At 39.8% G+C, this 25426-nt stretch overlaps 1 protein-coding gene across 1 annotated transcript in view; it reads left to right on the top strand.

Annotated features, from left to right (window-relative positions):
- The window catches only part of LOC117871880 (potassium voltage-gated channel subfamily KQT member 1-like), a 466257-nt gene that overhangs the window by 142270 nt on the left and 298561 nt on the right, over window positions 1-25426 (top strand). The window contains exons 12-13 of the mRNA XM_034759710.1: window positions 24335-24352; window positions 25194-25211. Of these exons, the coding sequence (XP_034615601.1) occupies window positions 24335-24352; window positions 25194-25211 (36 nt within the window). The remainder of the gene's footprint in view (window positions 1-24334; window positions 24353-25193; window positions 25212-25426) is intronic.

Here is a 25426-nt window from a genome sequence, read left to right as displayed (position 1 = left end):
TTTTTTTTTTTAAATAAAGTTTCATAGGATTAGCAGCAATAATTAAGGCCCACAGTTCAAACTATACACTGACATTTCTCATAGTACGCTTACTGCACTGGATATTGTATGTTTTCAAATCATTATTCTTCCTAAAGTCATGCTCAGAGGAATACCGTGAACTCTTAAACTAAGCTGCTTCTTCTGCCATGGTTCCTTTATACTTTTGATAGCATTTGGAATGGAACTCAAAAACAAACACATCAAAATAAAACACACCCCCAAAAAACAAAACAAAAAATCCCACATACAGTAGTTTGTGCTTGTAAGACCACTCTTGAGGAGCAAAACTGGTTAAAGTAAAATGAAATCGAGGATATAATTCCTCAGGCTTGAGTTACAACTGTTATGAGCTATCTATATTTGGTAGCTGGAGTTTACAACTTCGGATCTTATTCCTGGGTAGCCTCACTATCACATGTTGAAGGTATTTTAATGTTTTATATTTCTTCAAAATTGAAGAATTATCATGAATGATTCTGATGAGCTATTTAGTTGCTTAGAAGCTTATGACTTCTTGACACAGAAAATATTTTTATCCCTTTCTATTCTGACTTCTGATATTTTGCTTTGAGTGAACACTTATTTTGAAGTGAATTTTGGAAATCCACACAATAAAAAATAGTCATCTTGCAATATAGCAAATGAATAATTTCTGAAAAAACATTTCTGGGCAAAAAGATAACTGTTCACAACTATTACAATCATCTTTACAATGTAAATTTTTTAATGCAGGTGATATGAAGTTTGAATTTATCACTGATAAAGTTTTGATTTTATAGAATGGAAAAACTTAAGGATTAGAGGGCTAATATTTCAGAGAATTGGGTCACTTAGAGTGGCAACAGTGTAAAATTGCTTTTAATGTTAGGGTTCATCATCAGCATCACTCCAATAACCGCATTGAACACGAAGGTTGAAAATCCGTTCTGTGGTTCTTCCAGCACGAAAGTCAGCCTGTTTTTCAGCGATGATATTCTCCGCTTGTGGCTTCAGTCTATTCAATATGACTTTCAACATCACTGTGCTATAATGGCTAATTAGGCTTATGGTCAGGTAATTTTGACACAATTGCAGGTTGCCTTTCCTTGGCAGAGTCATGATTAGTGACTGTGTCCACGTGGAAGGCCACTCACCGGTCTGCCAGATTTTGTTGCAGATCTTGGTGAATACATTTATTACTATGAATTTCATCAATTTGGGTGGGATGTTGTCAATACCTGTAGCCTTTCCGTTCTTGAGTGATTTCACAGCTGTCTCCACTTCTTTGCACAATATTGGAAAGTCATCCTCCTCTGTTGAATCTGGGCTGTCTAGGACACTAGGATCTCCATTTGCCTGGCGATTGTATAGATTAGAGCAGTAGTTTGTCCACCTATCGATGATGTCCCTTTCTTCTGTAAGACTGTTCCCTTCTTTGTCTTGAATTGCATTAGCTTTGGTCCATCTTTCCTTTGTCAGATCTTTTACAACCTGGAAGGCTTGTTTGCTATTTTTATTATTGATACACTCTTCAATTTTAGAGCATTGTTTTTCAATCCATATTTCCTTGGCCACCTTCATTCCTTTCTTGATCATTCTGCCAATCGCTCTGTATTTATCAGCTCCCTCAGTGCTGTTCTTTGTCTCTCTTGAGTTCTCTTCTAATGTCACACATTTGTAGTATTTAATTTGTGACCCATGGTTTTGTCTTCTTACGGTGTTTCCCAAGGATGTCTATTGCTGTCATTGCTTCTATGGTTTCCTCTAAAGCAAGCAGCGGAGCAAATTTTCTGCTGATCATTGCTTGGAATGACTTTGCAACATTTCGGTCTCTGACTCTTTCTAAGTCAAACTTGGTTCTGGTAAACTTTGGCCTGACGATTTTCCTTAGCTGCAGTCAAAAGTTTAGCATCACAAGGTCATGATCACTTCCAATATCAGCATTGGGGAAGCTTCTTGTTTTAACTCTGTTAGTCCCATAACAAAATCAGTTTTGCACCATGATGTAGTCGATCTGGCTGTGATGTAGACTATCAGGTGCATGCCATGTTAATTGTCTGGATGCTTTATGTGCTCCTAATGTTGTTATACCAATAAAATAAAAACCAGCAGGATCTTATTAAGAGGGATAAGGCAAAGATGCCACATTTATTGTAAATATACTGATAAAGCAAAAGATAAAAGTAAACAACGTTGTTTGACTACTTATTTCTTATACATACACACATATATATATATATATAGAGAGAGAGAGAGAGAGAGAGATTCATTCACACAATCATTCATTCAAGTTCTGTATAGGTGTTATAGTTACCAGCCTAGAAGTTGCTCATGCCAAGTTACTGGCCAGGTATCTTGGTCATGAGGATGGAGCCGAGTCTGTGTCAGGTGCACCTGATGCTCCTGGAGGCTGGCAGCAGAACCAGAGACTCAAAGTCATCAGTCTTTAGAGTCCATTCTTATAGGAATTAGTTCCTATGTTAGTCTATGGGAGCTGTTTCATCCTGCTGTTGCTGACTCAATCAGCAGATGGCACATTCCTGTCCAAAGTGGCACATTCCTGGTGGCTCCACACTGTCCAAAGTTTGTGTTTCTCATCCTTCCAGGTGATGGGGTGGGTCCCAGTTTACCCTCCGGGGGTTTCTGGTCATCCACTTGACACATTCTTCGGCCGATGGATACTCCTTTTCTAGGCTGGCACCTCCCTAACCATCCATGTATATCAAGCATTCATCAGCATACATTCCATCCCTTAACCATATTTTAATTTACTGTCTCCACCACTTTCAGAGTGTGTGCTAATTCATTTGAGACTCCCGGCCCTTTAATCACAGAGGGTGGGGGTCTGTCCTAGGAGCAGTTGTGAAAGACACTTAACAGCTTATAGTGTTTGTTTACATTGTATAACAAAGTCAGTTAACTTGTTTGTAAGTTTTACATAGTAGTCACAGGATAGATATAATCAATGGTTTCTACAGACAGTAGCTTACAAGTTTTAACAGAAGACCCAAGAGATTTTTGTACTTGGTGAAACTGTTGGATTTTAGGGGTCACTGTCTCTTGGGGGAATCACTGTTAGTACCTTCTTTAATATCCCTACAATGTGTCTACAAGAACCAGATTGTTATAGCCGGCAAACTCCAAAAGTCTCAATCCTTTCTCATTAGTTACCACATTACAGAAAGGGCCACAATAATCTTGCAGATCTGCCTGTGCCCATTTTAGCATTCCAATCTCCTAGAGAGAGTCAGAAGCCAGAGGGCAGGCTACTGTATTATAGTCCCTGGGCAGGAACTTTTCTTTCAAACTGAGGGAGCTACAGCTTGAGTGCCTTTTCTGACTGAAATCTAGCGTACAGGGAGAAAGGCAATCTGTCACATAGATATGCCCCAGATGCCTACGGTTTTATATATGAAGATGAACACCTTGAACTCCACCAAAAAAAACGTAGTAGAAGCTGTGCAGATTACAGAGCAGAGTGCAATGTGCTCCCTGCATCAAAGCACAGTTTAATAAGCAGGCACCAGTATTCTGCACTAACTTCAGCTTCCAAGTGGTCCTAACAGATAGTACGCAAAGTTAGTTTAATTTTGAGCTGAGAAGATTGTGAATAATCATAGAAAAGTTTGCATTGAAAATAAAAGGTTGGACACTTCTTATTCAATGCAGAGGGAAGAAAGCATTTCTGGCCACAGTTACTACCTGTATATCCAACCATCTCCTAAATCTCTGGTTGAACTGTGGTCCCTTCGTTGGCATTTCAGTAGGAATACTCAAGAGTGTGTTGTGGGTGCTAACAGAACTCTTCATCCCTTGAATACACTTACGCCATGACTTACCCTCCCTTTGATAGACTATTTCAAATTCTAATAGCTTTTTGTGAGGAGAAACCCTTCCTTATATCAAGGCCAAACCTTACCCTCTGTCTGTGGCCACAAGTGATGCTGCTTCTGTGGGGTCTGAAAAATGTCTAATCCTAAATACTTGTGTGATTACTTAAGATACTTCATACATTGCAGCATCCTTCAGTTGCTTTTTCTTAAGACTGTGATCAATGAATGGAATCTTTGCTTATAGAAATGTGGCTCGTCAAAACAAGTGCAAAATTGACAGGTCACATTCTATAGAGCTCCTTTGGAGCAGCCACAGCAATAATGCTAGAAGAGCACAGAGTTCTATTTCCAGTGCCAGAAAACTTAGTTTTTCCCTAAAAACATAGTTTAAAGTAACTCTGGTTAAATGCAGGTCTGAATCAGATGTAAGTTAAATTATTTTCCAGTTTTCTGTCCTGCTAGCAATGTTCAGTTATGACATTTTAGAACTCTATTGTCCAGGCCTAAGTTTTCACTCCTTAGCATGTGTACTATGGATTTTCCATTCTTCAGCATTGATGTGAAATGCATTAGTGTTTAGCTTGAAGATAGGCCAATCAACTGGTGCCACAGGATGAACCTGAGAATCTGACAACTTTAATTTTCTAAGTGGACCTGCCTTTCTCATTTCTGCTCACTTTAAATCAATTACATTCACAAACAGTGATGAATTAATGTTTCACTTTCCTTTCTTCTGGACGGTCACTTATTTTTCTTTGGTAGTATGCATATGGTGGTTCTTGGTTGAATCGAATTGTTTGTTCATGGCAATGTTTTCCAAGTTAGTCCCTTGTATTTAGATCTGCTCTCGGTTGTTTGTACCAAGTTTTCTAGAAGTATCAACATTAAAATATGCAGCAGAGAACTTCCATAGAACCTGTTTGGATCATTAGCAGCTTTGACAAATTTTGTTGCTTCAGATCAAAATGATTTAAGTAAACTTATATATGTCCATAGATATTTTCAATGGTTTTTGCATGAAATAAATGAAGCAATGTCTATTATATTGTTTTAAAGACAAACTGTTAATGAATATCCAAAGAATTGTATGCCTGATTTTCAGAGGTGCTGAGCTCTTACAACTCCCATTTATTTGAATAGCAGGTGAATGTCAGGCCCCATGTTTGATTGAAATGAACATAGGGTACTAGTGCTTTTTAAAGTGTTAGCTAGTCTCAATTCTTAAAATATATTATTTTGCAGTTACAGGGTTAGATGCATCTCGGTCCCCTTTGAGGTCTCTCTGAGTGCACTCTCTCCGGTGCCAAGCTTCATACCTTTACCTATCCCAGCAAGGAATTTTGCAGTTCTCCCACTCTTAGACCTGGAGATGGGCTGTAGTAGTCTGTATCCACCAAGCGCATCCAGTGGGTCTGACTGAGTATGGACACCTGCAGTTCTTCCCTTTGGGACCAGTGGTATATGGTGACTAAACAGCTTTCTTAAAACAAAAGTTTTATATAGCACTAGGAACAAAGCATTAGAGAAAAAGGATTTTAAAACCATCTACATGCATGTCTAATGTAGCTAGAGTACTATCAGCTAAAGTACTGCATGATGGTGGCCTAGGCATCTCCTCTGTTCATGGGCTTGGCCTTTCCTTGTCAAACCTAGCTTTGTAGGTTGACTGGAGAAGCAAAGACAGAATCATCAAAGTTCTGGCATTGCCCCTGTGGGAGCTAAATGTTTGCTGGTAGGTGGCTTTGTGGAGCGATTCTTCTTTTTCCTGCCTGTTCTCCAGACAGACCCTTCCTGAGTTAAACCAATATATTCATATAAGAGACACTATACTAGTAACCAGGCCAACATACAGTATTAATAAATTATTACAGGGCAGCTCTAAATCCATCACAACATTAAATACTTCTGATAACTGTGAACACAGATATATGTAAAGAGAGAAGATTTTTAACCACTAAGTTAATAAGTCCATGAATCATTTGAAAATAGTGGCATAAAATGTTGCTCTATCATACCACTAGAATGAATTTCCATTTGTCTTTATCAATGCATGCAATATATTGGGTAAGGCCAAAAAAATATCAAGACCTGACAGCAAGACCAACTTTGAAAATAACTACGGAAACTCTGGCTATTAGCAGATTCTGTGTTAAATAAAAAAACAAATCTGTTGCCTGGATTGATAAAGGCTGTAATATCTGAACTGTTGTTAACACTTCTTGATGCAGTATGTGATAAAATGTCCGAATTTTATGTCTTTTTATAGCAGGTGTGTCTAAAGTGTAATCTGCAGGCCAAACCAAGTACAAGGGTTCACAAGGCAACCGATGGCAACCTTCATCCTTAATAAATTATGTGGTCTTTTGTGGATATTTTTTGTTCAGAAATTATAAATAACCAGAGAACTGCCTGTTATCCCAACCTCTCTTTTGTTGCTGTATTAGTGAGAGACATTTTCATGCATCAAGATATTTTGGAGAAACAGGATACTGCTTATAATACAGATCCAAAAGAACTATCCAAAAAGTGCATGAAAACAAATGTTGATATTTTAATTTCACCAGCATCAGGTTATAATATACTCATAATCTGACTAAATTGAACCGCAGGTTTTCATGATTGAAGCTGATGAATCAGCAGATTTTTAGCTTAACTGAAAGAGAGTTTTAATTTCTTGTCATAATAAACTTATTTATATACTTTCCCTTTTTTCCTATTGCTTCAAATGACATGCTTAATGTTGGTCTGGCCTTGAAGAAAGCAGCGAAATGATCAGTTTTTTTCACCTAAGCAAAATTATAGTGCTGTCAATCCAAACCATTCTCCTTCCAAACAATTCTCAATTGCAGATGAAACTCAAAAGATAAATACAAGAAGAAGGCAAGAAAATGGATGATTATCGAAAGATCATAGAAAGATTTTAACTATTCTTGACTGGAATGAAAAACATGAAAAAATGCAATACCATGAGTCTCCAAAAAGGTCACCTCAGAGAAACAGTGCCAATAGCCCTACATTTAGAGGACTGAAGTCAGTAGGAGTTAGACTTGAGTAAGGATTGTCCACATGGGCCCATAGTAAATTGCCTGAAATAATTAAAAAACTGTTCCATACACATCCATCCTCTTGAAAATTTGTGTATACATTATGTCTAGAAAGCCAATGTCTCTGCATGTATTACAAATCTAGAAGGAGCAGAGAGCTGGTTATTCAGAAAGCTAGAGAAGTATGTATCCCTCTTTGGGAAATAAACACAAGTATGGCTAAGAGTACACCAAAAGGTTGTAATAGTGGCTCTGCAACGTACTTGCAACGTAGCTTCTGAAAAGCTGTATTTACGGTGGTAATGTATTGAAACATATATTGTATGGGGTTATCAATCAGGTAGGACATGATGTTAGAACAACTGTGTTCTGAGATCATGCCTTATAATAAATATCCATTTCCTACAGCCTGAAGAAAAATGCTGCCAGTGGTTCCCCCGGCAGAACTGTGGATCAATGAGCCACTTCATGCTACAAGGGCAACAGGTGTACTTGGAAAGCTCAGAGTTGGCCTTTGTTTCTTTAGGGATGTACCAAGATCCATGAAGTATTTGCATTTTATTCCACAATGTATTACAGATTTTCAGGATCTGCAAAGTTGTCAGGCTTTGCCCTCTACTCTTTTCAGGCTTGTTCAAACTCCTCCCACAAGTGGGCAGCATAGTGATGTGTTTTCTACCCCATCAAACTGGCACAATGTTTGTTACACATTTCCCCCCATCGGTGGGAATGGAAACATTAGCCCAGAATTCTTAATCCTCATTAGCATTGAGTACATTTCCTATATCCTCTTCATCTTCCGCCCTGAAGGCATGAATATGGGAGGTCACCAAACAAGATATAGTCTTTCACCATAATATTTACGTTCATAAATTCAGGCTAGGAATAAACCTATTGACAGACACCATGTTGGGAAAAAATGCTCTCAGGGATATCAGTTAATGAGCTTGGGCAGCCTACGTGCTGTACAGCCTCTAATATAATTACATAGTTCTTTTCACCTACCACTGAAAAGGTCTCTGTTAACATATAACATGCGACATGTCTTTTAGCCACAGTCTCAACTATTTGAGTGCTAAAATTAAAAGTATAGCAAGAAATTGATAGTTACATGGTGAAAATGAGCCTGTATCCTTCTCAGAAACCTGCCATGCATCCTGCTACTCTAGCACCATTGATTTTAATATGGGGTTGAGTGAGGGGCCATGAGAAGTGGCTATAGGAAGTGGAGGGGAGAGACAGATTCTGAACTGGCTTCTCTCTCCCACATCCCCATCTTGCAATATTTGTTTTTGTGTGTGGATAATCTCTTTCCTCCTAATTCTGGTGAGAAGATTTTCTCTTTGGCCCAATATCTTTGTTCTGTTTCTTGGTTCCAAGTTCCCTTTGTGAGCTGTCAGCAGGGAGCACAGAGGATCAATTATTTAAGGTTCCTTTCTGACTGGCTGTCCGTTTTTCTGGCAACCTGTCACCATTCCCCACCCATAGCTCAGGGAAGCACAGTGTGTGCTCATGGTCTCCACAGCATCCAACGCTGACAGAGTTGAGTGACTATGTAAGCAGTGTGCGTTTGCCACTGAGTGATGATTCCCTCTTCAAGGTTTTCGTAATATTCAGTGGCTGTGAAGCCTGGCACTTGGGAGCCTCATGGACCCAGTTCTTGGCTCATAGAGAACCTGGATGTAGTGGTATACTATTTATTGCAAAATAAATCAAAGTTCCCAATTGTTTTCATTCATTGCAGTGTCCAAATTGCAATTCGTTTCGTATAGTGAACTTCCACTTAGAGCGAAAGTTGGTCTTCAGGAAAAAACATGCTTAACTGTAAGAGGGTCCCTGTGTGTTTGATCTCATTGTGTATGTACCACATCATATGTGTACATTTGTATTTTTGCATGTGGCTTATACGTGTTTAATAATTATCAAAACAATTCATTGCATCTACTCTAAAAATGTAGTGTCTTACGATGGGACTGTTTAAAAAAAATGATCTATTATGGAAATTCATGGGTGAGGGGAAAGAATTTGAAGATGCTGCCTCCCTAATGTACTGTGCTTTTTCTAAATTATTTGTCTAGTGAGAAGGCGCTTAGAAGGAAACAGCAATGAAATTTCACAGGACAACAGCTTCATCGATGACATAGACCTCATATCAGAGGAGTCACCACTGCCTGCTGTATCTGATGTGGCACAGTAAGTGGAATAATGGCTTTTACTGGATAATATAAACATCAGCTAATGGTGGCGGAAAATGCTATATACTGAATAGAAGTTTTTGATTTTTTTTAAACACACTTGCAGTTAGCTTTAAGCTAAGAGCTGTTACTCAGTATAATGTATTGGAACAGAAAAACTGCTCTTTAAGACATGGTTAGGAGACTTGGTGTTTTTGGTTTGTGACTTCATCTTTTGCGTCCATTAAAAATGTTTCCTGAGACTGATTCTTAAGGGCAGGTTCAGCCTCTGCAGACTTCTGAATGGGTGTGATCATAAAAATCTCCTGAATGCATTGAAAGTTCATTGTAGGTCATAATGAAACACTTGTGTGTGGACATGACCTGAAAGGAAGGAAACAATTGTTGAAAGGACAATTGAAGTGAAATGTTTGCCTCCAAGAGGAAATGCCCTTGTAGGATATTACCCCAAAGGTAGTGTAGACACTTAAACAGCTATGTTCATAAAGGAATTATATGGATATACTTAACAGGGAAACAGCGCTTTCAAGAATTAGAGGGTAGAATAATTAATGCAGTTCTGATTTGTCACTGAGTAGGACCTGAAGAGCATGTCTACACTCAGCGTCCATTGCAGGGGTGTTGATTTCGTGAAATTGTTTGTCATATCACTTACCTTTTGGTTTCGCAAGTACATGCATCAATACTGTTTGATAGAACCACACCACACGTTGGCCACTCTGTAGCAGTGCATTCAGGGACTCTGAAACATCTGTCCTATAATGTTCAAGTCTCTTGTGAGTGTAGCGACTTTGGGGATAACTTTCAAACTTGGGGCAGCACATTGGCAGTTGTAGCTGGCACTGACTGAACCAGTGAAGCTGTGATGCTTGTGGCTTTGTGTTAAGCTGAAGCAAAACTAATGTAATCTATACTTATTTAGCCAGACCTCAGCAAAAGGCCTCATCCTAGGTGCTGCAACCAATACTTGTGATTAAAAACTCCTGCGATGGCAGTGGTGTGTGGGGGAAAAAGGTACATCACAAGAGGTGCAATATCAAGGCATTCTAAGCAATGTCTTTTTTTTAATTACTTTTTGTCTAGTGTAGACACAGCAGAAGGAATCTCAAAACTCGTCTGGCAGTGTGTAGTGCTTTTACTTGTATGTCCCTCTCAGAGATAAGGATGTGTTGGTTTTTCATACATGAAGAATAAATCTTGCTTCTTAGTATGTGAGTGTGTTATTAAACTAAAAAAATGATGGCTGTTTTTAATGTCAAATGTGAAAACTATCCTGTCTTCACATTTGGAAAGGAAAGTATGGAAGTGGCTTAGTGAGGAAGTTGGATGATTGAACCTTCGGAGTATGACAAGTAGATGGCTGGAAAATAAGGTTACATTATATTTTTTGCAGTGAAGTTGTAATTTGTTAAACTCTGGTACTCCATGTGCAAGTGACTCTTGCATTTGAGTTTTCTTCTTCAAAGTAAGGGGGGAAAGGGCTAAAAGCCCTATTTTGTGAGTTCAATACAGCGAGATTACATTCCAGCTGCCACTGGGTACAGAACAATGTTGTTATTCCCAGCACAATGCTGTACATATTTGTCAGCCTAATGCAGGGATCGGCAACCTTTGGCATGCGGCCCGCAGCCCCCATTGGCCTGGAGCGGCGAACCGTGGCCAGTGGGAGCTGCGATCGGCCGAACCTGCGGACGCGGCAGGTAAACAAACCGGCACGGCCCACCAGGGTGCTCACCCTGGCGGGCCACTTGCTGAAGGTTGCCGATCCCTGGTCTAATGTAACGTATTGCCTAGTAAAATTCTAAAGAATGGTGAAGTACTGATGAAAGAATGATACAATGAACTAATAAGATTTGCTGTATTGTTGCTCCATTGCATTCCATAACAGATATATACTACAGAAGATGTACATAACACACCAGTTCACAGAAAATATGGAATTCCAGTTGAAAATATTTTTCGGGGTGAGGCAGAGCTGTTAAAGGACTTCTATTGCAAGGCTGGGATTTGCCTCTTTCTAAAACACTTGGTGTGACCCTACAGTTAGATTTTGCTCCTTCAAGAGGAGGAATCCTTTCCCAGCAACCACCTCTAAATCTTCAGTATGAGTTGCACATATTGCTTACAAATTGCTAATTGTAGGAGCATAGAGCTTGATCTATGAGCATGCGAGGCAGATGCTGGAGAAGATGGCCTTGAAATGAAATGAAATGTTTTAGGGGGGGGAAAAACCTGTTAGTGTTTTATGTTGTACACAGGTTTAATGCTGGGATTGAATGTTTTCATATTTTTTACAAATATTTAAGTGAAAAACAGCATTAGTTAGCTGAAATTTGGCAGTTAGATGAATCCATTATGTATCTGTTATAAATCAGATGGAATAAAGATATCCAAAAAAGTTTGGTACATTAGCTTTTTCCATCCCACAGATCATGAATAACAACCTCACAGTAAAAACTGTTTTAAAGAGAGACAGGGCTGTAAGAATGCTGCTAGTTGCTGCTATTACCTGCTTTCCATGCCTTATTTGTGTACTCCCAGCTCTAGCAGCTAACTCTTGAATTTAGCACACATTTAATGAAGCCCTTACAGTTTAACTGGGGATATTCTAAATTTTAAAAGAGGCACTCGTTATTTAAGTCAGTTTTTTTTTTAAATAGTCATATGGAGCTCCACAGCAAACAAAAGTTTTGTGGATTCAGTCAATTATAAAGATAGTGAATTGCTTGGTAACTTACAGTTAAGAGGTGAGATTTGAATTCCTGGTCCCATCTTTCCCAGTTCAGGGAATTTTTCTAAGCTTTAGAGGTCTCTGGTGAAAATCTCCCCGCCTTGCCCACTGGAAGAGAACGGCATTTGTCCTGCAGCAGATTTGTCATCAGATTAAAATTGAATGGATTTGCCTTTTGTGACGAAAAAGTTATAAAAGTCTTTGAAGACAAACACTCCCAATGTGCAACTGATATTCTATGAAACAGCACAAGAAAAACAACCATGTGCCAAAGAACAGGTTCCAGAGGGTTTTAGATTGCTTGCAAAAGGATGCAAACGGAGACAATCCAGTGGGGGAAAAAAAATCACCAAAGCAATTCATTTGTCATCAAACGACCATGAAAATCAAAATTGCTCAGTTTCTATTCTGTGTTTTTAGTTTCTGATGGTTCAATAAGGTTTGGATAAAATAAAGTTTTAAAATACCTGTGTTACAGAGTTCAGTTTTAACAACTTTAACTATGGTGAAAATATCATGCTGCTCTTGTATCAGCAATAGTCATTAGGGCTTGAGTTGCAACTTTAGGATGGTTGCGTTGTTTGGTTTAGAAATATTTTAGTGATATTGACATTTAAAAATCAACAAGGAAGGTTGTTTAGCAAATGCAACACTTGTACTAACATAATATCCCATTTTAAACAACCATGCCAGTTCATGAGTTTAGCTGGATTTGTACAATGACTGGGGCATACTGTGAGGTTATACTGTATGAGAATGAAGCTACACTAAAGCATCTAAATACAAATTGAATTAAGGGGCTCTTCTGTATTTACATGAAGCTTGGACTTTGAAATTCATGCATGCACTATAGCATATTTGTTATTTAGCCAACACTGTTAGATCTGCAAAATAATTGTTTACGTAAGCTAATAAGGTGTGTTTTTCAAAGTAAGTAAAACATGTTTACTTTAAACTAGTAAATGTATCAACATATATAGGGCCCTCATCCTGTTGGCTGTACCCATGTGAGTGGTCCCACTGGCTTTAAGTGGACTTGTATGCATGAATGGGGCAAGTAAAACTTGACTTGCATTTACTGGAGAAGCCAGAGACGCATCTAAAGGAATCATTCAGGTAGATAATATCCATCCTGAAAAGTGTGATTTGCTGGGTGAACAAAACATTTTAAAAAGTACCAAAACATGCATTTACATGTCATAACCCTTAGTATATCTCTACAGTAGAGATCATGATGGCTAAATGAAATCATAATCATGTTCCAATCTTCTATAAGGTTTTGTCCTTAATATGGTTGAAACCACGACAGCCACAACCATTCATTATTGTAGATTTTCTTTTTCTGGGAAACCGAAAAATGCTAAAGACCACTGGGGTCATGAACAGGGGTCAGGGGTTTATGACAGCCTTTCTTTTTCTTGATAACCAAAATAGGAGGAGGCACCCAGTTAGATCCTTGCTAGATGGGAAAGGATTCCTGGGGACGGGGAGTGTCTCAATATGGAAAAGGTTGAGAAGCACTGCTTCAGGCTATGAGATTCCCTAGTAGTCTGTAGCACAGTTCTATAGTTTTAACTATGTACTCAGTTGAAATAAATTCCTATCCATACTGGTCAAGGAAATTGTACGAGAATTATTAGCAACAACTGTGTTCAGACATGACATTGATATTTCCGTTTCAACAATTGGAAAGCTCTAAAAGGCACAATATGGTGCCAAGCTTTTATAGACTTTTTAAGAGCTTTCTAGCCATCATGTCACTAACTTGGATTGTCCTGCTTTGATGGGCTTGTTTCCAATCTTTATATTTTCATATGTATGTGTTGACTATTTTTTGCATGTTATGACCTAAACATTAGATATAGGTGTAATGGCATGATACCAGAATGGACCTGGGTAGCAAGAGTGCATGGGCTTCTCTTTCTAAAGTCTGGGAGACACTTCAGTATTCCATTAGTTTTGTTCATCTGGGATTTTTTTGGATATCCACATATGCCATTAAAAGGTTTTGGGTAACATTTTGAAAGGTGCCCATCTTCCATTTTCAAAAGTGAGATAGACACTTAGAAGCCTAAGTCCCACTGACTTCCAATGAGACTTAGGCTCCTAAGTGCTTAAGACTGTTCTGAAAATGGAACTTAGGTTTTTTTTTTTTTTTTAAATTATCCTTGGCAGTCTTCTCTTGTTAAAATTGTACTCATATAAATTTATTCAGCTGTATAATACCAAGCTCTGATGAATTATCTCTGTTCACTGGGTAATTTTAAACCATGGGCCTTTGATAACTATAATAGAAGCAAAATATATTGAATATGTTCAGTTTATGTTTAGTGAGGATTTATTTTAAAAATAGCAGCCTAATATAAACACAGACTAAACCCAGGGCCGGCCCACAACATTTTGGCACCTGAGACAGGGAGCTCAAATGATGCCTCCATGCCCCCTCACCTGGGCCAAAACTTTGAAAGGTCTCAATTCTGACTTCTTCCTGTTCTACTCCTCTCATGGTACTGTTCTGCTACCCCAATAAAGGAGAACTAACAACTTAAAATGCCTTGTTTAAAAATTTTAAGTAACACTTAACTTTCAAACGCCTGAACAGCAAATGCATAGTATTTTCTTGTCTGCATAGTAAACGCTGGCATTTTTATCTGTTTGAATAATCAAAGTGGTGCTTTCCATGCCTTCCTGGTTGCAAAGATTTGAACTGCTTCCTGAAGGTCCACAGTCTGGGCCAGCTCATGCTCTTTTGAGATGGTTGCAAGGCCGACAAGCCTCTCCTGTGTCATTGTGGAGCGTAGATGTGTTTTTATTAACTTCAGCTTGGAGAAGCTGCGTTCACCACTGGCAACAGTTACAGGAAGTGTTAGAAGTATGTGCAGAGCAACAAAAGCATTTGGAAAGAGGGTGGTCATTTTATTTGTGCACATATATTCCAGAACAGCCTTTGCAGTTGATCCTGCTGAAATGTATCTTGAAAGGGCTTTCAGTTCATCACCTAAATCACTCGCATCAATATCCCACATGTAAAAATGTGTCAACACTGTCTCTAGTGCCCTGCATTGCTGGTGTAGGTCTTCTTCAGGTACAGTGAGGAGTTTTGGAATATCATACAAGATCCCAAATATACTGCTGTGTTCCTTGAGCTGCATTAAATATTCTTCAACTGACTGTATTGCACAATCTAGCACCTGGTTAAAGAATTCAACTTTGAATTGTTTGGGGTCTCTTACGGGATTATCCCGTGCCTCGTAATCAAAATGTCTTCTTCTTCGGTGACTCTTGTATTCTTGAATGGGTGGGAAAATAGCTTCAGTGTGAAGTTCCTCTGCCAGCTTCTGGGCACTCTTCAGAACGTTTTGAAATCCCTCATCTGACCGGTAAGACTGTAGGTGTGACTTTGCTTTGTCCAGTTGTTCCATTGCTCCAGATATATGAAGGTCAGCACCTTGGAGTCTCTTGCTCGACCTAGGTGGCAGCGCTCCTCCTCTGAGCATTCAGGGGGCCTGGGGTCTTCGGCGGCAGGGGTCCTTCCGCTCCGTGTCTTCGGGGCACTTCGGCGGTGGCTTCCGTAGTGAGTGAAGGACCTGCCGCCAAATTTCCGCTGAAGACCCAGAGTGGAAGGACCCCCCCGCCGCCGAATTTCCGCCAAGGGCAGCAAAATGCCGCCCCCCAAATCCTGCCGCCCTAGGCAACCGCCTAGTGTCGCCTAGTGGAAGCGCCGGCCCTGCTGACAGTCACCATTGCAGGGGCTTTTTCACTAGGTTCTGTTGTTGTTACAAAACACACCATTAAAGTCATTTGTTCTGTATGGCTGATGTCAGGTGTGCAGTCCAGAATAACAGAGTAATGTCTTGCTAACTTCAGATCTGCCACAATCTTCTGTTTGACTTTTGTTGCCAGTAACTGTATGATCTCATTTTGAATAGTTTTTTCCAAGGTAGTGCTGTGTGTACATTTCTTGGGTGGTGGCTCTTCTTAGATGCTCCTGGAGTACAGCATCAAACTCAGCCATCAGCTCCACAATTTTAAGGAAGTTTCCATTGTTTGGCACATACAGCTGATCTGAAGTGCCACGCTAGGTTTTGGGTAGCAAGCACTCTCTCAATGGCAATGAGCCTTTTCAGAACATTTTGCCAGTAAAGAGACTCTGATGCAATCTTCTCTTGTGATCATCTACGGGGGTCTTTAACCTTAGTCTCATCCCAATCTCTTTCCACCTATGGAATGCTCTCTGGTGATTTGTTGCCTTCTCATGGCATGCCAGATTTCTAGCCAGATTTTTCCAGTCCTTTGTTCCTGTAGAACCCAGTGTGGCTGGAACATTAGACTGGAAGAGTTTGCAACAAAAACACTATGCAGCATTCTGGGGTTTTGAGTACATAAGCTATGGCCTCTCCACTTTGTCACCATTGGGGATTTCACGCCAGTAATGTGTTGGATGGAAACTTCTGTTTTCATTGTGTTTGGGGAACATGAAGTTTTTCACTTGCTGTGGCCCATGCAGTACAAGGAAGTCCTTCAGGCTACCGCTTAAGTGGGTCCACAGTCCTGGATCATCTAGACTTAAGGGACTGAACTCAGCAGCAGCTGTTTCTTGCGCCTCCACCACACTCTTCTCTGATCTACACTTTTCTTCAGGAATGTGCATGGTTACATCCATTTGAGATGGAGATATGGATGCTGAAGTAGCTGCCAGGTCACCTGCACTCCGACTAACTCTAAGATCAGGCATCTCCTCACCACTCACATCCTCACTGGGGCCAGAAGGCTCACCGTGAACATTTGTGTCTATGTATCTTAGGAGAGCTCCTTCCTGCTTAGATAGAAAAGCTTCCTTTGCTTGCTTTCTTTTTCTGAATGCTGCCCCAGAGGGGCCTTTTCTTCTTTCACTCATGACTGCTGTTCTGTACCAGCTATAATGGCTCTCAAAACTCAATTGAAGGGGACAAATAAGCAGGCTAGTAGCAGGGCCTGAGTGAGGGAAGATATCAGTGTCTTAAGGGCCTAACTGGCTCCTACTATTTCAGTTGACTGCCTGTTCTCCTCAAGTGGGTTCAGGGAAGCAGCAGGAAACAGGAAGCTCCCTGAGAAGCTGGTGTTAATCAGTCCAGGCTCCTTGGGGTGCTAGAGAGGTACATAAGAGGCTCCTCCTCCTCTCTCTCCCTGCAGCTCCTGCTGCTTTCTGTTATTCCCTCTCACCTTTTCTCCTGCCTGCCTGTTATGTCTCTTGTGCCCTCCTTCCTCCAGCACAGCACTCCACCATCTCTGTGAATCTAGAGCCGAGAGATTACATATGCACCAGCAGCAGACACAATTTTCTACACTCTGGGTCCTAGTGGCACCCCCTCCCCACAGTCTGGGACCTGAGGCGGCCACCTCAGTTCGCCTCATGGCAAGGCCAGCCCTGACTGTACCAGTCAGTATGAGATTAAGAGCAAAATTATTTTCTGATCCACCGTATACGTCTGTCTTTAACATTCTGTAGTCCATGTAGAATGTGCAATAGATATCTGCATTGTGTATCAGAGAATTTTACTCACAGTATATTATGTCTATAGGAACTTTGCTTGCTAATTTGTGGAAAATCAATGTGTTTGAGTCCTCAACAATGTGTTTGATTCCTTTTTTCAGAACAAGAAATTAGTTTTGAACATAGTAAATTATACAGTACAATACAGTATAGAATTTGATTACACTAACTGATTGGTTCTATCGTTCATTTGTGTAAGAAACAATTATTTTCATTACATCTTCTGTTTAGTATATGAAGAACTGTGATTTTGTTAAGTTCATTTGGTATATTATACTTTTCAAACATCGTACTTGCATTTCCAGATCATATTAAAACGTATATGTATTTCTGTCTTGGTGGAAATTCTGGGAAATAATTGTAGAAAACTGATACTATATAAATATAAAATACACTTTAAATTCTGCATGATGTTTAGAGATGGGTAAAATTCTTAAATCTGGGCAAAAAGTTTTTGGCCAACTTTTTTTTTTTTTTTTTTTTTTTTTTGTGAATTGTACAGATTTGTTGACACTGATATGTTGTCAGTTTTAGTGAATTTCAGTTTTTTAAAAAGTAACAATTTTTAAAATTAAAATTCTTCATTTTGACGCTTTTTAAACAAAATATTTCCATTTTTTAATATAAAATGACTGTTTAAAAAAGATCTTCACTTTTATTTTATTTTTAAATTGTTTGAAATGAGTGAAATTGAAACTAAATGTTTAGGGTTTTTAAATTAAATGTTTAGTTCAAAAAGAAAACAGTTTTTTCCCCACCATTTTGATTTGCTAAACTTTTTTTATAATTTTGTTTTCTGTTCGACCCCAGAAGCATATTTTTCTGATTTCTTAGAATTGCCAGCAAACTGAAAAATCCATTATTTGTACAGTTCTAGTAATGATGTTATCAGTCCATGCATGCCACTCAATGTCAATGTCAGATGCATGTGTGGACTGAGAGCGCAGCATGGCTTTTCACTTAAAGAATGTTAGGTTTATGCATGTTAAGTTGAATCGGCTTCTGTCGATAATATGTTTCGCTACAGTACATCTGTAATAAATGGGAATGTACAGGGAATATGCTCAACACAAGTAGGGAATAAAAATGCAACATTTTAAAGTTTTCTGTTAAAACAATGCTATATCATTGTTCTGAGTAGTGTTTTTCATCTTCAGTGTCAAGAACACGAGTTTTCATCATTCTGAGTGTTAATTTCACTTTTAGGTAAACACAATTCTACTTAATATACCATTATAGCAAATACACATGAATGTATTCAGCTTGTCTGACAACTGTAGCATGTCCTTATGCAGATTGCAAATTTAAGTATTCCGCATTTGTGCAAATCCTAATTATGGAGCTCCTGTTTTGACCAACATACCCAAATAATGGATATCCTTAACACACATTTTGTTCTGTCTTTTAGCAGAAGTATAAGCAGGTAAGTGTTCCTTTGTGATATACCTATCTCTTGGCGTGACCCTTCTTGAAACCCCTTCATTTTGTATATGTATTATATAAATACATACCCTACACTACTGTGTCTTGAAATTTGTGACAGGGCTGCATCATTTCTTTTCTTTTGTTCTTCTTGAAAGCTACATTTTCACTCTGAGTTCTGCTTGTTTTAAATAAAATATTTAGTGCAAACATTAACTCATGTTGTATGCCAACACAACATAAATCTCCCTTACAGTAGGTCACCTGGAATTAAAATATAGCTTTATTTTTTTATATGAGATGGACTATGCAATGTGAATAGTTCCACTTTATTGCATTTAAGAGAGAGATGCATTTTACCACTAATGGGACAAATTCTGATCTAAGTAAACAACAAAGTCAATGGGTTTTACGAAGGTAAAGCAGAGAATAGAATTCAGCCTAATACCGAAATTCAATGACGCTTCCTAAGTCTTACATTAAATAAATAAAAAAAAAAAAAAACAACACCAAGGGTTTCTCATGACAGCTATAATCCCTGCAGATTTAGTATGATCTCGTGATAATAAAACTATATAGAGAGATCCCCATGTGGCAAAACTCTCATTGATTTCAACAGGGCTGCAGGATCATGCGCCTAGTAATTCTTTATTTCAAAGTCTTTAACTTATATTTTTTTTACACTTAGCTGTTGATGCATCCATTAAACCTGATACTTCAAATCAGTAGCTTTTTAAAAAAAAAAGTCTGATCAAAGCACACTTCTCAAATCTGGGAATCATGTAGGAGCAAATCCTTTTGTCTGTACACTGGTTGGGTAGTAACTGGGTATGCACAGGGGATAGTCAACTAGGTCCATTGGGGTCAGAAATCCTCCCTGCTGGGCTGTTGAGTGATAGGAGAGCTGTGTTCAATAATTCCAGTAATCCCTGCATGCTTTGTGGTTGTGTGTGTGTGTGTGTTAGAATAGCTTGTGTATCTGTGTTCTCGTGCATCCATTGACCATGCCACTTCATCCCCATTCCAACCCAATGCATGTTGAGGTTCAGTGTGCCCTCACAGAACAGTTTTATGATCCGCAAGTGGGGCAGATTGTATGGGATCTTGGCATCCTGGTCACCTTCCTTCTAGTTGTGCTGTGATCAGGATACTCTTCAAGTATGAAGGTGCTGGGGCTCAAATAGGATGTGCCTCTTACAGAATATGTGTCATTAATATCATAGGAAAGCCAACACAGTGGCTTGCGGCTCTCTCCAGGTTGCTGCTTTAAGATGACTTTTCAATGTCATTTCCAATATTGGTGAGAGTGGATGTGTGTGATGTTGGCACTGCATGCTGGCAGAATGCTAAGAGAATGCCTGCTTTTATACTGGAAAAAATAGTGTGAAGGAAGAGTCCATTTAAAATGAAAATGGGGGGAGCAAGCTTTCAACACTGCCGTAAGTTAATCACTTTCAGAGTGCAAATGCAGCTGCCAAGGAGCCTGCCACGACACCACAATTGCCTGTGGTCCTGGTAAAATGCAGCCGAGTGCACTGTTTCAAACATACAGGGAACAGAGGCAGCATATTAAAAAAAGAAAATGTATTATGTGGCTGACTGAAATTTTCTCTATATATATCAGCTCTCGGTCCTCAGCTGATGTTAATCACCCTAGCTGACCTCAGTGGAGCTACACTAACAAGCTGAAGTTCTGGCCTATTAAAGTTATAATAACTTCCATAAATAGGAATGAGGTTATTTTTTTGTTAGAAGTCAAATATTGTCAGACTTGGTTAACTTGAGCAAGTTACTAAGCTCTAGCATTTGGAGTGTGTATTTTAAAGAACCGTAAGTATTGAGATTGGCATGTCAAATGCCATGAGCTGTAATGCTATGTACTCATCCCATTTTTCAGATAGCCAGACATTCAGAGATGCCACTGTGGAGTAAACAAAGTGATTCAATTAGTTAGTACATAGAGTACATTTTTTCATCTGTTGGAAACCTATAAAGAGCTGTTGTAAAGCAGGTGCAGGATGAATGACCTATCGTGTACACTTAGTTTTTGAGAATTACATGTTACTAATGTACATTGTCTTGGTTGCTATGTAGAAGATTATCTATATCAAATTACACAATACTGCAGATTTTGTGTTTGCTGAATGAAACTCTAGATCTTGCCGTTCTTATTTCTAGTATTCAAAACTTTAATTTTTTCGCTCTAGTCTCTTTGTGAAATAGGTACTTGTTCCATTGTCAGTTATAGAAATGTAGGTACTTTCTTGAAATCAGTTAATTTCCTTATTCTGAAAATATACAGTATTAGATTTTAGGGGAACTTCTCCGTCAGACCTCAGTCATATTGGTACCTCAAGATAATGCATAGTGTTTTATTTCTTTACCATGTTACCACACCCTTAGATGAAGAGGGTTCACTGAGTTATGTCTTCATTGGAGCTGGAGGTGTAATTTACAGCCTGAGTTAGACGTACATGCCCTAGCTTATCCATGGCAGCTTGGGTGGGTAGGAGGGGCTAGCCACTCCATATACAATCCCATCCGAGACCCTAGGTACTTGGGCATCTAGCCTATCCCACTGCCCATGCCAGCATGGCTATTTTTAGCAGACTAGTTCGATCAGAGGTGGCATGCATACATGTCCCTTGGCCACAGAGTACTGAAGACTCCATTCTGTGTCTTGACCTGAGAGCATTAGCTGTCTACTGAGCACAGCAGACCACCCCTGCACCTGGAGATGGGACAGCAAAGGCGTGTGGCCAATAGGGACTCATTGCAGCTGAATGGGAGAGTAGCCCTTTGCAGCAAACTCCAACTCCACTACCTAATAAAACCTGCAGGGGATACTTGGGCAAGGGGGCTGTTCATTGTATTGACTTAGTTTGTAGGCTGTTAGTGTTTCTTCTTGTGTAGTTGGTTGGGTCCTCTTTTATTTAACATCCTTGATTCCTTTGTCTGTTCTTTCCCCCTTCTTTTGATGTACCCCTATCCTTTCAGAAGAAAAATTTTTATCCTTATCTGTTGGTCCCTGATTCCACGTCATCATAAACTGTAATATCCTAGAGGTCTTACGGGTTATTAGTTTATGCCCCTGGTGGCTAGGTGGAGACACCGCATGCAAAGACCATTGGACCTACAGTGTGTCACTGAGCTCCTGAACAGGGAGGAATGAGGAGAGCTACAACTCTTGGGGATTGAGGTATCCCAGGTGTGGGCTACTGCTCAATACATTATGGAACAAGAATTGGCACTTCTTTTTTCAATGGCCTTTCTGTGCTATGCGTTTTGGATAGCAGTGTTCTTACACAGAGGTCATGCAACTGGATCTGCACAGGCAGATCCTTAGGCCTGTGCAGAGACACAGTGACTTCAGTGGAACTCTGCATGGGTGTATGGGACCACTGTGCAAAGCTCCATCAAAGTTAGAGGAGCAGTGCACACACATAAGGTCTGCCCACATGGATCTGGGTGCAGGATTTTGGTGAAGCAGATTGTTCACCCTCGCTAGCTTTATAGTTGAAAATTGTAAGCAAAAGATGCTTTCAGTGCCCACAACCCTATTGCAATGACAAGACTGTATGGTTAAGCCAACACTCTTTGACATGTTCAAGAGTTAACCTCTAGTAAGGAAATGCAGAGTTTGGCCCATGGTTTGTACCGAAAGATTACACCAAACTGATATGTCCCTTTGTTGTTTTTCAGAGTTGCCCTGTGCGAGTTTAAAAATTTGCTGTATAATTTTTAATCTTTTAAAGTAATAATGAGGTATACTGTAAGTCAGCATGGCTAGGCAACTGTGGCTGAGTATGCATGTTGTAGCTCAATAAGGTCATGGAAAGGTAAATGTCAGCTGGTCTTTCTTAACGTAAACTAGCGTAATGCTGTGGTTTAGCAATCATCACTTAGGTTCTCTTGGGAGGATTTCTTTAGAAGGGGAGAGCTGCATGCAATGAACATCATCAGTGGTAACTGCATTCAGCTGAACAGCTGTAGTAATAACTCTTAAGTGAAATGGACTGCCAGTGAAATGATAGTACACCTGTTCCCCCATTGGAAAATGGGATCTTAATTAATTTTCATGGGTTCAGAGCAAGACTAACAGTTGCTCTTCTTTCTAAGGGCCCTATGCACAGTGGAGATCAAGTTAAGGAACAGTGTGTGTAAACACAGATCCAGCTAAAACAGATTCTACACACAATTTTTAAATATGGTTCTAGGTTTTATGTGGCTTGGCTACATTTATGCTAGCTGACCATATCATATTAGGAACAATGCTTCAAAGAAATTTAAACATGCTTCCTTAATTCAGTCTGAGGCCTTAAAGTTAGAAGCATAAACCAAAATCTGAATATGAAAGCAACTGCATTGCCAAAAAAAAAGTGTTCTTTGCATTCAATTTATACCTAGAATCAGAAGTAGCTCTTACAATATGAAAAAGTGGTCTGATTTGTGAAATCGTGCTCAGAACGACTACGTTTTGCTATGTGACTGTTGCACCCATACCACTTACAAATCAACTTTCTTACACCCTCTAACAGGGTTGCCAGGACCCAGCACTCCTGTTCCTTTGACTCAGCCCCTTTGAACTAGGCATTCTGAGAATCCCCTTTCCCAGGAAGGTTCATATACAAACTATTCCAATGTGAAGGAAAGATGGGAAGAATAGTTAAAGGCAAAGATGGCTTAATCAGAAGCTCTTTCATGACCTGAAAATCAAAAGGTTATCCTGCAAAAAGTGGAAACATGGATGACTTGCCAGGGAGGAGTGCAAAAGAATAGCACAAGCATGTGGGGAAAAAATCAGAAAGGCTAAGGCACAAAATGAGTTACATTTAGCAAGAGACATAAAAGGCAATACAAAGAGGTTCTTTAAATACATTAGGAACAAGAGACTGATGAAGGGAAGTGTAGGTCCTCTGCTTACCAGGGAAGGAAAGCAAATAACTGATGACCTCAAGAAGGCTGAGGTAATTAATGCCTATTTTCCTTCCCTCTTCACTAAAAAGATTAATGATGACCACATACTCAACACAATTAATATTAACAATGGGGAAGGAAAACCAGCCAAAATAGGGGAAGAACAGGTTAAAGAATATTTAGATAAGTTAGATGTATTCAAGTTGGCACGGTCTGGTGAAATTCGTACTAGGTTACCTAAGGAACTAGCTGAAGCAATCTGGGAACCATTAGCAATTATCTTCAAGAATTCATGGAGGACGGGTGAGGTCCCAGAAGACTGGAGAAGGGCAAACATAGCACCTATCTTTAAAAAGGGGACCCAAGGAACTATAGACCAGTGAGCCTAACTTTGGTACCTGGAAAGATACTGGAACAAATTATCAAACCATCAATTAGTTATTGAAGGTTCACTGTCAAACTGGTGGGTGTATCTAGAGGGATTCCTCAGGGGATCAGTTCTGGGTCCGGTACTAATCAATATTTTCATTAATTCCTTTAAAATTTGTGGCTGACACAAAGCTGGGAGGGGTTGCAAGCACTGTGGAGGAGAGGATTATAATTCAAAATGACCTTGACAATTGGTCTGAAATCAAGAGGAAATTCAATAAAGACAAGTGCAAAGTACTACATTTAGAAAGGAAAAATCAAATACACAACTACAAAATGAGGAATGATTGGCTAGGTGGTGGTACTGCTAAGAGGGATCTGAGGTTTATAGTGGATCACACATTGAATATGTGTCGTCAATGTGATGCAGTTGCAAAAAAGGCTAATATTCTGGGGTGTATTAACGAGAGTGTAGTATGTAAGAAACAGGAGGCAACTGTCCCACTGTACTTGCTGCTTGTGAATCCTGAGCTGGAGTTCTGTGTCCAGTTTTGGGTGCCATAGATGTGGACAAATTGGAGAGTCCAGAGGACAGCAACAAAAATGATAAAAGGTTTAGAAAACCTGACCTTTTGAGGAAAAGTAAACAAATGGGCATGTTTAGTCTTGAGAAAAGAAGACTGAGGGGCAACCTGATAAGTCTTCAGAAAAGTTAGTCTGCTATAAAGAGGACAGTGATCAGTTGTTCTCCATGTTAATTAAAGGTAGAACAACTAGAAACAGGTTTAATCTGCAGCAAGAGAGATTTAGGTTAGATATTAGGAAGAGCTTTCAAAATACAGTAGCTTCCGCTTATTAGCAACCCCTCGGCTGTCAGCAAAAAGTTGCTATTGTCCAGCAGTTGCTAATAAGTGGAAGGCAGGTTTGTGAGGCAGTAGCCAGGGAACCAAGTGCTGGGAGGCTGCCTTCTCTCTCAAACCTGCCTGTGGGGAGGGCAGCAGCAGGGAGAGTGGATGCAGTCCAGATGTACAGGGGCCTGTGGGGTTGCTCCATACCTCTCCCTGATGCTCTCTAGGGAGTGGAGCTCAGCACATCCCAATGCTTCATTCCTTTCATGCAGTGTTCCAGTGGGGCGCAGCCTGGAGAGTGCAGGGAGGGGTGCCTTGCAGTTCTGACATCTGGGCAGAAGCCCCTCTCCCTGCTAATGCCCTGCCCCCAGCCTGCCCTCCCAAACTGCAGCCCCTTACTTCCTGTGTGGTCCCTGCACATAGGCAAGTTTGCTGGGCTGCAGCCCCAGAAAGAAGACCTGTGATGGGCTAAGCACCACTTACAGGCAGGTTTGCAGGGCTGCAGCCAAGGAA

Source organism: Trachemys scripta, chromosome 1 (assembly GCF_013100865.1).
Source record: "Trachemys scripta elegans isolate TJP31775 chromosome 1, CAS_Tse_1.0, whole genome shotgun sequence".
NCBI lineage: Eukaryota > Metazoa > Chordata > Testudines > Emydidae > Trachemys > Trachemys scripta.
This window is presented reverse-complemented; position numbering and strand designations above follow the sequence as displayed.